A 14,878-nucleotide genomic window follows, 5' to 3' on the forward strand; every position below is an offset into this window, starting at 1 on the left:
TGTACTAAAGCATACCATATTATATATTTACTGTGTATATCTACTCATGTGGAGTCCAACAAAATTAGATTTTTTATTTTATGAATTTTCTTTGATTTGCTATGATTTTTTAAATATTCAGCCAAAATAAATAAAAAAGAAAAAGACAAAACCACCTATGAACAGATCAGGGAGGTATAAACGGTTTTAAAAATTGAGGGAGATGGTTTACCCGTTTTCGAATTCAGGGAGGAAAACTAAACTTCATGGATAGCAACAAAATTATCCAATTGTATATGGACTAATATGTGGGCTAGCATGTTAGCCACAATTGTTCGGAGTCCAGATCATGGGCTTTGGGCCGTCGAACTGCGCAAAACCCTGAAGACTGAAAAGACTGCACAACTAAATTGGGTCTTCCTAAAAAAAGTTCTAGGTCTATTGTCTCAAAAGAAGAACAACAAGAAGAAAGAGAATAAACTGGGTCTCTGGAAAAAGGGTAAAATAACCACGACCAATCTAGGCCACGATGATGACTGATCGGTGTCCAGAAGAAGATGGCCTATGAAGGAACCACTTGGTGGGCTGGTGACGAGGAGCGACGTAGGGCGTGACTGGCTCAGTTTGCCCACCTGGCCTGGCCAACAAAATAAACCAGGTCGGCCTGATCCTGTTGTGTGCAACGCAAGGTTAGAAACACCATTCCTTTAGTCCAGCATAATTGGCCTTTGCAAAAGATTGCACGCCCATGCCAATGCTTGATGCTCTTTCATAGTAGCTTTCAAGCTTTGCCAAAAGCATATCGAATAAATCAAAGCACAGAAGCCACGGTATCTCGTGGACACCATCATCAGAATCATCTCCATGCTTAACCAAAGGTGAGCACCATCATCACCAACAAATCCAAAGCAAACAGTGGGAGACAGATTCTTCTTCACACGATTCACAAAGCCAAAGCTCGGCATCATTTCCTACCATGCTTTACAATGGTAATACCCTGTTCTGTACAGTATATCAAAGCAAGCATACACAATAATCTAATGCATGAAGACGGGGTCCTGAAAAGGTAGACAGCAGTAACCTTCAGCAAAGTACAGTTACCTGGGGGTGTGCCCACTAAGGCAAGCTTGATCGTAGCACAGGTGGAGTTCCAAGTCACAAATGGCAAAAGGTAAGCCAGACAACATGATGGCAGCAGCATCCAAAGCTTCACCGCACGATCACCATGACGAGCAGGGATACCAGAAATCAAGCATCAGAATCCCACAAACAGTCTTTTGAGGCCTGCTGAGAGTAGCAAAAGCAGGATACCTTGCTTCCCTACCATACCCAGAAAAGGCCAATTCAGGAATAATGATGATAATGACCAAACTGAAGTCCATATATATACAAATGCAGTCTTGGATCCTTAAGATTTTGTTTATACCACTATGTTGATGGCCACTTCTAAATACGCGAGTTCTCCATGCCGAGTTTCTTTGACTCCATCTTGAGGAACTTCAGATATCTAACAGCTTCCTCCAGGACAGAAGAAGTATCCAGTTGATCTCCATCAGGGATTATACCCCTAAGAACTGTGACCACGTTCCTGATTTTCTCATGAGTTACATTTTCCATGGATCCATAGCAAACTGAACTGTTTCCAGAAACTTGACTAGTTGTCTTAAACCTTGGCAGTGAAGATGATTCAAAGGGACCACTTTCCAAGGGATCCGGAGTACGCCCGGTACTCACAACATCATCTTCATCGCTGTCATAATCAGAGCTCAGCAGTGCATCAATTTCTTCTGTATCCTCCTTGAAAGATGAGGACTGTTCTTCGAGATTGCCATTGTCTTGGCCTGAACTTCTAGAAACCATCTCACCATAGCACTGGAGTAAATCGATGTTTGCGGGGTTCAGATTGTTCACCAAGGCTGGATGATACATGATGCATCCTTTTTCATCAGTGTGATCAAAGAAGATGAAATTTCTGGGGCATACCTTGGAAGGCTGGAGCTCAAATGCATCAAGTGGGCTTCGGATGTGAGGGTTTGTGATGCCCGAAGGGACTGCTAAGGCAGGTGAAACAGGAACGCTGTGGTTGCACTGAACACCCAAAAGTCCATTTGCCATACAAGTATCCGCTTCATATCCATAAGCAGAGCAATTTCCAGCTAAAGATGTTGGATCCCTCTGCATCGGTAGATGGCCGAAATTGGACCCAAGCACACTATGACAGTAATGTATGCAATCTACTTGATTTGGTGCTGTGAACTGCCCAAAACAACCAGAATTCTAAAATGTGATTGCAGCTTGCAACAGAAGACTAAATATGTCCTACCACGAAGTAGCCATCACCATGACTGCACTGCTTTGTTGTTGCAAATTTCTATTGACACCAAACCTATATAGCAGACTGAAAAACAAAACCCTGGTCCTGTGTTTACACTACGTCACAGGCTTAAGCAACTGACGGAAGTACTCAGCCTGCAACAACAAGGTTCAGAAAGAGTAATCAAATAACCAAGGACATGGATAATTTTAAAAGAACATGTAAATTGGATTTGGAATTATATATATTTGATACAGATTCAGATCACTTGAACATTTGCAAGTAGCATATCTACATACTGTTGTATTAAAGGTAAAATACGTTGTGCGTTAATATCTTTATCAATAGAAACACTGCAATTAGAAATGGAACCAAGAAATACTGACTAAAAACATTGTCTTGTGCAATACAGCAATTCAGGGAAATAAATCTCTTTGACCCTGGCTGTTCCACAAAATACATTTCAGAACCCAACTTATTTAGCTATCCATAACTAAATGACTTTCAATGGGACCCATCAGTACTGATGGATGATTGTTTTAACTGATATACCAAGATTATCATGATGGACCAAAACAAATTATCTGAACTTAGCCGTTGAAAGACTATATTATATATTTTATTTTCTATTTCAGAACATTTATGCTTTATTTTGGAAACAGGAACAAAATAAATAACTCACCTGGCACACTTCAATAAGCTGGTAACAAGCAAAGATCCTAACATTCATTACTATTCTGCCCACTTCCTTCACAACACGAAATCTCTTAAGCTCAACCTTCACATACATTCTCAATCTTTTCACACTTGAGTCGTCAAGAATAGAGAACCACTAGAGGAAAAAAGGAGTCTTGTGGAGATGCAGCCACCTTACCTGTAATGCGAGCCAAACAGGTCAGAGTGCATTTTACACTAGGGAATATTCAGATGAAGACCATAAGAACTGCAATTTGGAGAAGTGCCATACACAATAACACGGAAGAATACAACAAGGCAGATGGACTTTCGGCTACTAGGGTACGACGAGTACAGGGGCGTCCACGGCATACTGTTCGTCAATGCTCAACTTGTGTTATATCCCTTGTGAACTGCGAATCTGTTATTACATTCAGAAGTAGTAGAAGAGAAGTGAGAAGCTCATATGTATACGATCATATATATAACACCAGTCACTGGAAATCCCCAAGTATGACATTTGCTACACAATTCATACATATTGACAGTAACTAACCAAACACAAAAAATAACATAAAAGACCCACCTGAACTTCGAGAGAAATTCTCTTGAGAAAAGATGAATAACCACTTTCAGATCCCCAAGAGTACAATTTTAGACATCAGTGAGAACCTAGTAAAGGACATGCGTATACACATGCACACTCAATAATTTTTGCCAAAAAAAATCGAAACTATTAGGCATGTATACACAGTATATCAGATCCGAATACAAATAGACAAATAGCTTAAGCTAGTCCGGGTGCTCGGTTTCGCGCAGCAGGAATGGAAGAGAAGGGATGCGCATACCTAGTGGGTGCCCGTCGCCGGCGAAGGACCCGACGGCCTAGTCACCTGGTGCAGGACGGCGGCAGCAGTCACCCCGTTGTCGCACGAGAGGCAGAGCGGCGTGTCCCGTGAACGGGAGAAGAAAAGCACGGTGAACTCGATGGGCTGTTTGGTTAAAGATCATCTCGGGCAGACGAGCAGGCAGCAGCTCTTATAACGAGTTCTTTTCCTAATATAAAATACCATGAAGGTTATTACGAGGGAAAAAAACTCACTACGTCCTGAAACAACAGCACCTTTGGCACTACGTCCTGAAACATAATGTGCCGAACTGTGATAACAAAGGCCCAACGGAATAATCAAAATTAGCAAACTAATTTCTCACAATCATAACTCCAAACACCTTGTGTCCATGAATCAAAACAACCTCTAAAAATAGACCCGTCAAACCAAGAGAATAGGTCCTCCTATTAAAACCATACTGAGGGAGTCTACCGGACTTTTCTAATGGCCCACCAAACAGTTAAAGACAACGATGAACAGATCAGAGCGGTTATTAGAGGGACGTAAGCTCTGGTGAGTGCAACATCACTACACCAAGGCATTTTTTTTTCAAATGCGCTAACTCCAAAGAGTGTCCCACGAACAATAACACCTTTAGCACTGAGTTAGCATTTTGAAAACATTTTTAAAAGGTTTTCTCTTGCTTCTTTGCCATGCACTAGATCTAACACATATGCATTGTTGGTCCTCACTAAGTCGCATTAGATAACCATATTAGCCAAAGAATTATATTCTTTATAGTATGATTATCTATCATAAGCCCATTTGGTTGTATTCTTTACCGATTCACCCAAATTTAAGTTCTCAACTTGGTGCCGACGCTCGTATTTTTTTAATTCATTGTAGAATTTAATGACATATCCTTTTAATGGTAAACGAGATGTCTATGGTGAGTTCAACAATTTCAAGATTCGTCGGCTCAGTCTCTTAGAGGTGCTGAGTGTCCATAGCATTAGCCGGTATGCCAAAAAAATATGATGGGCATACAAAAACAAAATGTTCTCACTTTTCTCGTCTCTATGAGAAGAGATCCGCTATATTCTAGGTGCTTGAAATATGGTTAGTTTTCAGGCGATATGTAGCATCCAACGATCACCACATGTGTTTACTAAAGCACTCAACTCAAAACACGAATCTTCAAAAATAATGGATGGACCCACATCGGCTAAACAAACACAACAAATTTAGACGACTAACACATAGGAAATGTGCTATGAGAAACACGAGACCTCTAATGGAACATGGATGTGACTATAGTAGGCAACATCATGTAAGCAACCAAATATAATCTTATCAAACACGGTTTGCCTACATGACAATAAAACACCTATGTTTATGATGACTTGAGTTAGGCTGAATAAGATCTAACGTGGATTGAGACTAATATACACAAACCAATTACATCCGTAGAATCCGTGTTGACTTAGGAGTCACGACGCAGAGGAGACGGGGCTGAGTGTACTTAGGTTAGTGCTCTGCCTGCTTGGCTTCCAGCTGCCTCCGTATGACCTAGGTGGATGATTACCTTTTTCTAGGTGGATGATTACCTTTTCTTTTACCTCATCTTCTTTTTCTACAAGTGTAACTGCTTTTGTAACTTTAGCCTGTTTCATGGCTTGTGTGTTTCTGGGTGTGATCAGGGTTTCTTTGCATTTTGAGCATTCAAGACTAACACTCTTATGGTAAATTCCTCTTGTTGTTATTATAAAATTGCACGCTCTCTTATTTGCTCAAGACTAATACTACTGTTTTGACTTTGCCTGACTCTAAACTACTTTGTAGCTTTCCATCTATGTAGAGACTGATGCCTCATGTATTGTATGTCGATAAAATGGGCTCAAAACCAGATTTATTCAGTTACATACATAATGCTAAAGTATGTGTAGATCGCCTTTTTTTAATCACATATACTACATCTGTATAGAAAAAAATTAGTAGTACCAAACAAGTCAAATTATCTTAAGTTTGACCATATTTATATAGAAAGTATCAATATTTATGATACCAAATAAGTATAATTAGATTTGTGATAGAATATATTTTTATAATATACCTATTTGGTTACACAAATATTGATACTCCTTTTTCTATCAACTTAATCAAATTTAGGAGAGTTGATTAAGGATAAAAATAGAATTGCATTGTTTTCAAGATAGAGGTGGTACAGTTTCTTGTATTGGTAATGCTGGGTCAGACTGTTCGGAGGACGGATGCGGCTCCCTAGAATTTTCTTCACTCGCTATTGTGCTATTCGCTCGCTCCACCGCGCCGACCACCTTCCTTACTCTGCGCTCCACCGCGCCGCCCGCCTCCACCGCGTTGCTTGCTCGCCGTCACCACTCCACCGAGCCGGCAAGCCTCCACGACGGATGCTCTAACAAGTAGGCGAGGGGAGGAGCTTCGTGTTACACCGCCCTGCCGGTGAGTTGTCCGCTGCTGTAGCACCGGCGAGCTCCGCCACCGCCATGAGCTCCACGTGCCGTCACTGACCTCCGCGCCGGCGTCGAGTTCCGTAATGACGAGCCTCCATTCGTCTAAGCAACAAGGTGACATTGGTTGAAAACACATGTTGCATGTGTATGTTTCAAGTGTTTCAGATGTTTCATAGAGATGTTGCAAGTGTTTTATATCGATGTTATAAAAGTAGATTGGGATGTTGTACATGTTACAATGACTATACACATATGTTTCAAATGTATGTTCCAAATATTTCATCTGCACGTGCAGCATGGCCTCCTGCGCAAAAGACCGGAGTCGTCCGATATTTTGGAGCGTCTCTGGACATCCGGGCGCTAATAACGCCCTTCTTGTATCACCTCACCTATTATAGACCGTATGTGATATCTCTGGTGTGTCTTAATTAGAGGTTGGTAAAAAAGTATTTTATATGATTTATATTCCACTGAATTGCGATCGGTATTGACGAATCAGGCAATATGTAGGATAGTAAAACCTCAGAGGCAGTTGACACGACCTATGTGTCCATGACCCTTTTTTTTTTGTTAATGGGGGATGATCGGCGTGCATGCTATGCTGCCTCCGGGGGGCCAACGTTTCCTTGTGGAGAGTGACATGGTACCTAACTTATTTCCCTGTCGCGATCCGGTGTTGACTCCTCGCACGCGCGATCCTTCCTTCCTCTTGGGCGTCTTGGCTGCCGCCCCCGGCTTGCCAACGTCGTCGATCGCGCAGTGCGCCCCCCCACGCGACGCGACCCTTTCGATTTCGTCGGCCGGGGGCCGCATGCAACGGGAGGAACTGCGGTGCGGCACCATCCAGGTTGCTATCAGCAACAGCGGAAACACGCCGGCTGGACGAGTAGACAACGCACGCCTGCAGGTCATGTCAGACAGTGTGACACGTGCGCGAGAGTCCAGAGGCTCCTCTCCACGATCTGGAGCTGGTTGCTTCTCTGAGTAATCTGGAGCATGATTAGGTTTTTGACGCCTGGCGACTAATTCAAAAGGACACATTGGGTGCCTGGCCATGGAACCTGATGGATGGATGGATGGATGCCGTGCGCTAATTGGTCTGCGATCTGCAGGACCCTTTCTGCTTCGGTGTAATTTGATTTATTCGACGCGCTTGCGTTTACCGGAGCTATAGATGGCCATACAGCCCGTAGCCCGATAGTCCGGCACGAAGCCCGCTAGGCCTGGCCCGGTGAGCAACAGGCCCATGCCAGCCCGGTCCGCTAAATAGTCACAGGCCCGATGAAGGCCCGCAGCTTACCAGGCCATCACCCACCATTGGCCCAATCCTATCCTTGTCCATAGACTTACTCGGCCACTGTCTAATTCGAGCGTCGCTATCTTTCCCCTCCCCATTCACACATTCGCTGGTGGAGCGCCGCCGCCTACTGTGTCTGCTGCCTTCTTCTCTCCCCGCGGGTACTTCTTCCCTCCCCCCTCCCCACATTGCGCCCTTCTTCTCTCCCTGCGGCTGGCCGCTTCTTCTTCACTCTCCGGCTCTCCAAGCCGCGCAGGCCTAGATTTCCTCCGCCCACCTCCATGGAGGCTGCCGGCCTGCAGCAGCTACACCCGCGTCCGCGCTCGGGGTGCTCGACGCCTTCTCCGCCGCGCTACGCCACCAGCTCCGCCCTACAGCCAGATCCGACGGAGCCATGGCGCCATGCGCCGCAGGCGTGCCACGCCGTCGCCCACGCTTGGCCTGGAGACGACGCCGATGCCTCCCTTCCCCTCTCATAGGGCTGCTAGGCTGGCACGGCCCGCTAGGAAGCTCGAGCCTTTCAGGCCGGCCTGGCCCAAAAAAATGGTCCGACAGGTTGTGCTTGGCCTGAAGGTCAGACCCGTGGCCCTAAGAGGCATGATCCGATGGACACGACGTGCCGTGCCGGCCTAACCCTCTTCAGGCCATGCCTGGCATGGGCCCGTGCCGTGCCGTGCCGGACCAGGTCAGCCCGTTGGCCATCTATAACGGGAGCCATCCGTTTGGAGACGATCTAGCAGCGACCACCGAAAGTATGGTCATCTCACATCTGGAAAAGGGTCAGGGGCTTGTATGTCTTTTGTGTTGTTGTGAATTGTGATGATGAGAATTGAGATGGTGCTTATATGCTCGTGCGCAATACAGCCTTCCTTTGTTGTCGACAGTAGCAACAGAACTAGGAGCGCTCGAGGAAATTTGTGTTCACATGGTCCGGAATGTCTATATAGCCCAACAGGATTTAGCAGCGCTCGATCTATTTTGTGATCATGGGCCGGCACGACGACGGAGTATGGACATCTCACATCTGGGCCAACAGCACGAACGACGGGCCTGGTCCAGTTCGGACTCTTTTTTTTTTTTGCGACGATCCAGTTGGGACTCGAGACTTGCCAATTAGCGCGCGAGAGTTAAAAAAAAAATGCGAGACATGCCTCCACTCCTTTCCTTGTATTATTGCATTTATAAAATTAGAAGATACTCTGCATGTTGCTACGGAGGTTACGAAAAATTAAAATAAAATTAGGTAGAGATGACATGGATAACTGTATTAAGAGGTTGGAAGTTAGTGGCATGACATGCCTATTAGTGAAAGATGATGTGGATAGTTAGTAGAACATGATGTAAATGTCTTACATGTTGAGATAGAACTTGAGATGACGTTGATAGCTTGTATTAAGAGGTTGAAAGTTAGTGGCACGACGATATAGCTATTAGTGGAACTTGATGTGGATCTCTTGAATGTCAAGATAGTACTTGAGATGACGTGAATAGCTTGTATTAAGAGGCTGAGTTAGTGATATGATATGGTTATTAGTGGAAGATGATGTGGATGTCTTGCATGTTGAGATAGAACATGCAGTGATGATTAGCTTTATAAGAGATATAAATATAGATTTAAAATGTGTAGTAGTCCACTGAATCATCGTAGACTAAAACATATGTAACTCCAACGGCTCCACTGACATGTCACTTCAACAATCATATATTATGTTGAAGTTGATGGCTGGACAGAAAATGATGAGTAACAAGCGTAACAAAAACATGACACACAAAAGGTTCGATTCGACAAGGACACCAACATTATGCCATGAACCTCCAGACAAATTCGCGAAATCAGCAATCACAAGCGACCTAAAATTTAACCATTTCGATCGCTCTGCTATTATATTGCTGCTCTGCTGCTTCCCTTTAATTTCCACAGCCAGCAGTCCAACACGGTACGATCGAGCAAAGCCATGGTCAGCTGCGTGGCGCTGCTCCGCGAGGCCTCCCCATCCCCATGGAGCGTGCTCGGCGGTGTGGCGGCGGTGCTGGTCCTGTGGTGGGCGGCGCAGGTGCTGGAGTGGGCCTGGTGGGCTCCCCGGCGAATGGAGCGGATCCTCAGGGCTCAGGGCCTGAGTGGCACCCGGTACCGCTTCCTGTGGGGCGACCTCAAGGAGGAGAGCCGGCTAACGGCGGTGGCCCTGGCCAGGCCCATGCACTCGGACCGGCCCCACGACGTCTTCCCGCGCGTTTCCCCTCTCCTTCACCGTGTCCTCGAGGAGCATGGTATGCATTTTAAGCTGCAATCCGATCATTCTGTTCAAGTGACCAAAACTGTGGCATGCTGCTGAACTGAAACAAACAAAAGTGCAGGTAAACTCTCGTTCATGTGGTTCGGGACGACCCCAAGAATTACAGTCACTGATCCTCAGCTGGCCAGGGAAGTTATGTCGAACAAAGATGGCTGCTTCGTGAAAACGAAGATGACCACTCGTGTCATCAAGTTTCTGTTTGGTGGGGTAGCGATTCTTGACGCCGAAAAATGGGTCAAGCATAGGAGGATTCTGAATCCGGCCTTTCATGCGGAGAAGCTCAAGGTTTTTTTCCTCTTTAGGACCCGTTCGTTTACCGGGGAATTGAGACCTGGAACAGTTCCAAACGGAATGGCAAGTTTATTTATAGTAGCAATGATGAGCCGGATTATTTCCGGCGCTCAATCCGCACCAAACGAACGAGGCCTTACTGAAATACATACCTTGGGGCAATCTTTGATTTGCGATGTTTAGTTTGACACCATTGCACTGATAATTTCCAAACGTAAGTTTAGTAAGAGACGCTGATGCTGTTGGTTTGTTATGAAATATATGATTGTTGACCTTAAAATGTAGAAATCATGTAGTATGATGGCCACTGCTAGAGAAAAAGGATGGTCAATTGATCCAGTTATTTGCAGAAACAGCTTATATTAATTTGTGCTAGCTGCCTTCCTGTATTATATTAACTGTAAGTAAAGTTTTGTGATCGATTTGCAAACATCTTGACGTGCTGCTTGATTTGAAGTTGATGATTCAGTAGATTACAAAATTTGAATTGGGTTTATGGAAACTAAGTGGCCTACTCCTTACCACTGATAAAGCCTTATCTTTTAACTCAAATGTTGTGCTACTAAACACTAAGCCAGGTCGTAATACAAGTAAGAAGGAAGATCGATTTATTTCCCTGAGTTAGGTTTCTTGGAAAATTTTAACTATTTTAGAAATGGATGCAGGGGATGTTGCCGGCGTTCTCTGCAGCTTGCAGCGATCTAATTTGCAGATGGGAGAACTTAGTTGCTGATTCTGTCGGAACAAAAGAGCTGGACGTATGGTCTGAATTCCAAAATTTATCAGGGGATATCATATCAAGAGCTGTTTTCGGTGTTAGCTACCAAGAAGGCAGACGAATTTTCCGACTTCAAGCTGAACAAGTTGTTCGCGTTACCAATGCTTTCAAAACAAATCACATCCCAGGCTTCTCGTATATCACTCTACTACTCCATAATGCTTATTACTATCTCACATTTAGCCTGTAGACGTTTCTAGTAATCCTTAGATCTCACATTTACCTTTCTCGACAGTCTTTTACCGACAGAAAACAACATAAGGATGAAGGCTATCGATAGGGAGATCAAGACGATCCTAAGGGGAATAATAGAGAAGAGACATGAGGCCATGAAGAACGGTGAACCCACCAAAGATGACTTGCTCGGCATTCTTTTAGAGTCAAACATGAATTACACAGATTCAGATGGAAAATCCAGCCGGGGAATTACCCTAGAAGAAGTGATCGAAGAATGCAAGCTGTTCTACTTTGCAGGAACGGAGACTACCGCAGTCCTGCTGACATGGACAATAGTAGCCTTAAGCATGCATCTGGAGTGGCAAGATCAAGCCAGGGATGAAGTTTTGGAAGTCTTTGGGCAAAACAGTCCAGATTTCAGTGGTGTTAGTCGCCTAAAAGTTGTAAGTGTTAGTGCGACTATCTTATCTAAGCATTATTTTTTGTTGTTTGATTGATCTTGTACTTTTGCAACAGGTGACGATGGTGTTGTATGAGGTGCTACGTCTTTATCCTCCGGGGTTGTTTATTAACCGTCGGACGCACAAGCAGACAGAGCTTGGAGGCGTCACGTACCCACCGGATGTCATGCTTGTGGTGCCCATCATGTTCATCCACCGGGACCCTTCCCTTTGGCGGCACGACGCCGGCGATTTCAACCCGAGGAGGTTCGCCGAGGGCGTGTCCAAGGCGTGCAGCGACCCGGGCGCCTTCATCCCCTTCAGCTGGGGACCCCGCATCTGCATCGGCCAGAACTTCGCGCTGCTGGAGGCGAAGTTGGCCATCTGCATGATCCTGCAGCGCTTCGCGTTTGAGCTCTCTCCGGCGTACGTTCACGCGCCCTACAGCGTCCTCACGCTTCACCCGCAGCACGGCGTTCTGGTTAGGCTGCGCCGTCTCTGAACGAAGACCATCTTTTTGGTACCTCTCTATAAAGGAAGTGCATTTTGCACAATGCAGGTGCCAGGTGACAGAGATGGCAGTCATACTCGTATCTTGTGTAAAGAAGCGTCATCTTTGATGACTAGACTCAGTACTCAATAACTTTTTCCCCTCTTTGCAAATTTCGTATTTGATAAATTAGGGATCACCGCTACATATCCGCCCATTACCACCGGTTTTTAACTGGACATCACTGTTGGACTTGAAATCGATCGTGGGGCAAGTGGTTGTGGTAGCAACCACTCTCACTGACGCACGAATCCAAAACCGTACCAGCAGTCATAAACACGCTAAAACCGGTAGCATTACTTTGTTAGATCGAGATAGCTTCACTACTTGTTCAAGCAGCTATCACTTGACTACCTTCATAGACAAAAGCCTTGTGAAATTTGAGTGGATGCATTTTCAGAAAATGCAAACACATGGTGGATATGTGCCCACGTGAGTTGATGATGAGTGATTGTCAAGGGTGAGGGAGCCTTGGCTTAGTTTCTCAGACTAATCATTGCGTGAATTGGTATTGTGCAACATATTTCTTGTCTTGTGATGTGTAGGCGTAGAGCATTGACACGGTCCACGACAATGAAGAAGGTCAAGCGAGTTCGTGCCGATGGACTGGGAGCGGTAAATGATGGATATGGAACCTTGGACCGAGGGACCGAGGGCCGGAGGACAGACCGTGGGTGGCTGACACAGTTGGGGACATCGACGAGCAAGTGTACATATGGAGATGATGTAGACGGTGTTCACCAAGTCAAGACGCCGGTTGACCAAGTCAAGCGGGAGCACGAGGACTTGATGATCAATGGTCAAGAACAAGTGGTGACACGTCGAGATTATGGAGGAAGCGTAGCGGACACGCGACTCTATCTGGGTTTGGTGGTTTCGGCCTTAAAACCGTGGGCGGTAGGTTTGCCGGGTTTACACCTCGAAACTTAGGGGAGGATCTCGGAGCGGCACATGGAATCAATAGAGAGCTTGCATCGAGGTGAAGCATCTTTGTGAAGGGATCGTGGTCGTCTGGTGTTCAGAAATCAACTTGGACCATTTTACCACTAGGTTTAAGTGGTTCGGGGAAATTTCTAAGGGCAATCTTAGAATATATAATAGGCTCTATAAATAAGAACCATGGCTACCCCAAGACAACACTTCTCCCATCTACAGCCTGTTCGTTTGGCTGTGGCTTGTCGTAAACGATCGTAAATTTTTAGCCGGAACAATATTTTTCTCTTACACAAACCAGCCAGCAGTACTTCTTCACGAACCAGCAACGATACGAACCAGCCAACCGAACAGGCTGCTAGTCATTTGGTTTAGGCTAGCCAGAGCATTCAATGTCTAGAAAGTCTGTTGTAGAGAGGGGTGACTGCGTTGAAAGATTGATTTTCATCTGTACGTGGGAGGATGAAGGGAGGAGGCTAGACCTTGTCTATGTAAACTTGTTTTCCTGAGTATTCAATCAAGTTGACATGGTTTTGTGAATCAATTTGTCCCTTTCTATTTTCGATCTCTAATTTTTGTGATTTAGGTGGTCACATTGAGCCTTTCTTGTGATTTCTTGATTCTGAGTTCTTGTGATTGTTTAGGGTTGTTCTAAACGTGCCATGACCTTTGAGAAACATCTCTAGACATTGGATTTGGCAGATTCCTCGCGAGCACAAAGATTTGAAATTTTGAGGAAAGTTGAGAAAACCACAAGTGCAAAGATGGATTTTGTATCTACATTGATTCTGAGGGTTCCAAGGGTTGATCTTTTGGGAAAAGTTTATAAACATCATTAGAATCATATCTAAAAAATATGAGCTTAATTGAACTTCATTTGCTTGAATTTTGCCCTTTTGGAGTTTGTTTTTTGATGCTGAAAACATCAAAGTAGGTTAGGCAAGGTTCAAAAGTAGGCCTAGCAAGGTTCAAAAGTAGGCCTAGCGAGTTTCCAGGTTTGTTTTCCCGTTTCTTGCCTCCCAACTTCGTTCTTTGCTTCGTTGCTTTCGTTTGTAAATTCTACTGTGATCGTTTAGTGTTTGTAAGTCCATCCAGTCGCCAGTTGGCTTGTATGAACTCGATTTGGAGATTTTGCAGCTTTCGAGAGCTTCGGGGTTGTTTCGGGACGGAAACCAAGTTTCTCTCGCTCGGTGAAGAACTTTTGAATTGGCTCCCATTCATCACCCTGGTTGCCTACTCAGTCCTTAAGAAAATGAACCTAATCAGTTGTAACACCCTAAAAATTTGACCTTGTTTTAAAAATCACTAAAAATTTAAACTTTTTAATTTTTGCATAGGAGATAACATATATAGCTAACCTAAATATTTTTTAAATAAAATAACATAGGAACATAAAAATATATGTGTGAAACTTTGTGTGAATGATTGCGTGACTCGTTGAACTTATGGTGGCACCCTTTTTACACACTCATGCATTCAAATTTAAATTAGAAATCATTTAAACATATGCATAATTGAGTTAGGAAATAGAAAAAGGAATTAGAAATTGGAAAAGCCTCACGGGCTCATTCTCTCCCTCTCACTCCTCTCGGCCCACAGCAGCAGCCCAACCCTTCTCCTCCCTCCCTTCCAGCGCGAGCCGGCCCAGCAGCGCCGCGGCCCAGCTCGGCCCGGCCTCACCCGCTCCCCCTTCTCCTCCCTCTCTACCACTGATGCCCGGGCCCCACCTGTCGGCTTTGTCCTCCTCCTCGTGGCCGGCAGCCGTACACGGCACAGCTGCGGCTTCAACGCCCGCCAGCGCCATCCCAGTGCCAGCGGAGGCACAACA

At 45.0% G+C, this 14,878-nt stretch overlaps 1 protein-coding gene and 1 pseudogene across 6 annotated transcripts; one reads left to right on the plus strand and one right to left on the minus strand.

Moving 5' to 3' along the window:
• Positions 1-297: 297 nt before the first annotated feature.
• On the minus strand, positions 298-3,980 carry LOC136452525 (transcription factor bHLH144-like). Of its 6 annotated transcripts, none has more exons than XM_066453137.1 (6): positions 3,817-3,980; positions 3,555-3,640; positions 3,261-3,389; positions 2,976-3,167; positions 1,406-2,448; positions 298-1,299 (listed from the first exon to the last, which is right to left on the minus strand). In XM_066453137.1, exon 5 carries the CDS (start codon positions 2,158-2,160, stop codon positions 1,426-1,428), a length of 735 nt encoding a protein of 244 aa, XP_066309234.1. In that variant the 5' UTR covers positions 2,161-2,448; positions 2,976-3,167; positions 3,261-3,389; positions 3,555-3,640; positions 3,817-3,980; the 3' UTR covers positions 298-1,299; positions 1,406-1,425. The 6 variants fall into 6 exon arrangements, 4 of the variants coding, with proteins under 4 accessions (XP_066309234.1, XP_066309231.1, XP_066309232.1 ...); XR_010758842.1 differs by having other exon boundaries at positions 299-981; positions 1,081-2,448; XR_010758843.1 differs by having other exon boundaries at positions 301-649; positions 1,081-2,448.
• Positions 3,981-9,394: 5,414 nt separating this feature from the next.
• On the plus strand, positions 9,395-12,210 carry LOC136452527 (cytochrome P450 CYP72A616-like; annotated as a pseudogene).
• The last annotated feature ends 2,668 nt before the right edge of the window (positions 12,211-14,878 follow it).

Source organism: Miscanthus floridulus, chromosome 5 (assembly GCF_019320115.1).
Source record: "Miscanthus floridulus cultivar M001 chromosome 5, ASM1932011v1, whole genome shotgun sequence".
Classification (NCBI taxonomy): Eukaryota; Viridiplantae; Streptophyta; class Magnoliopsida; order Poales; family Poaceae; genus Miscanthus; species Miscanthus floridulus.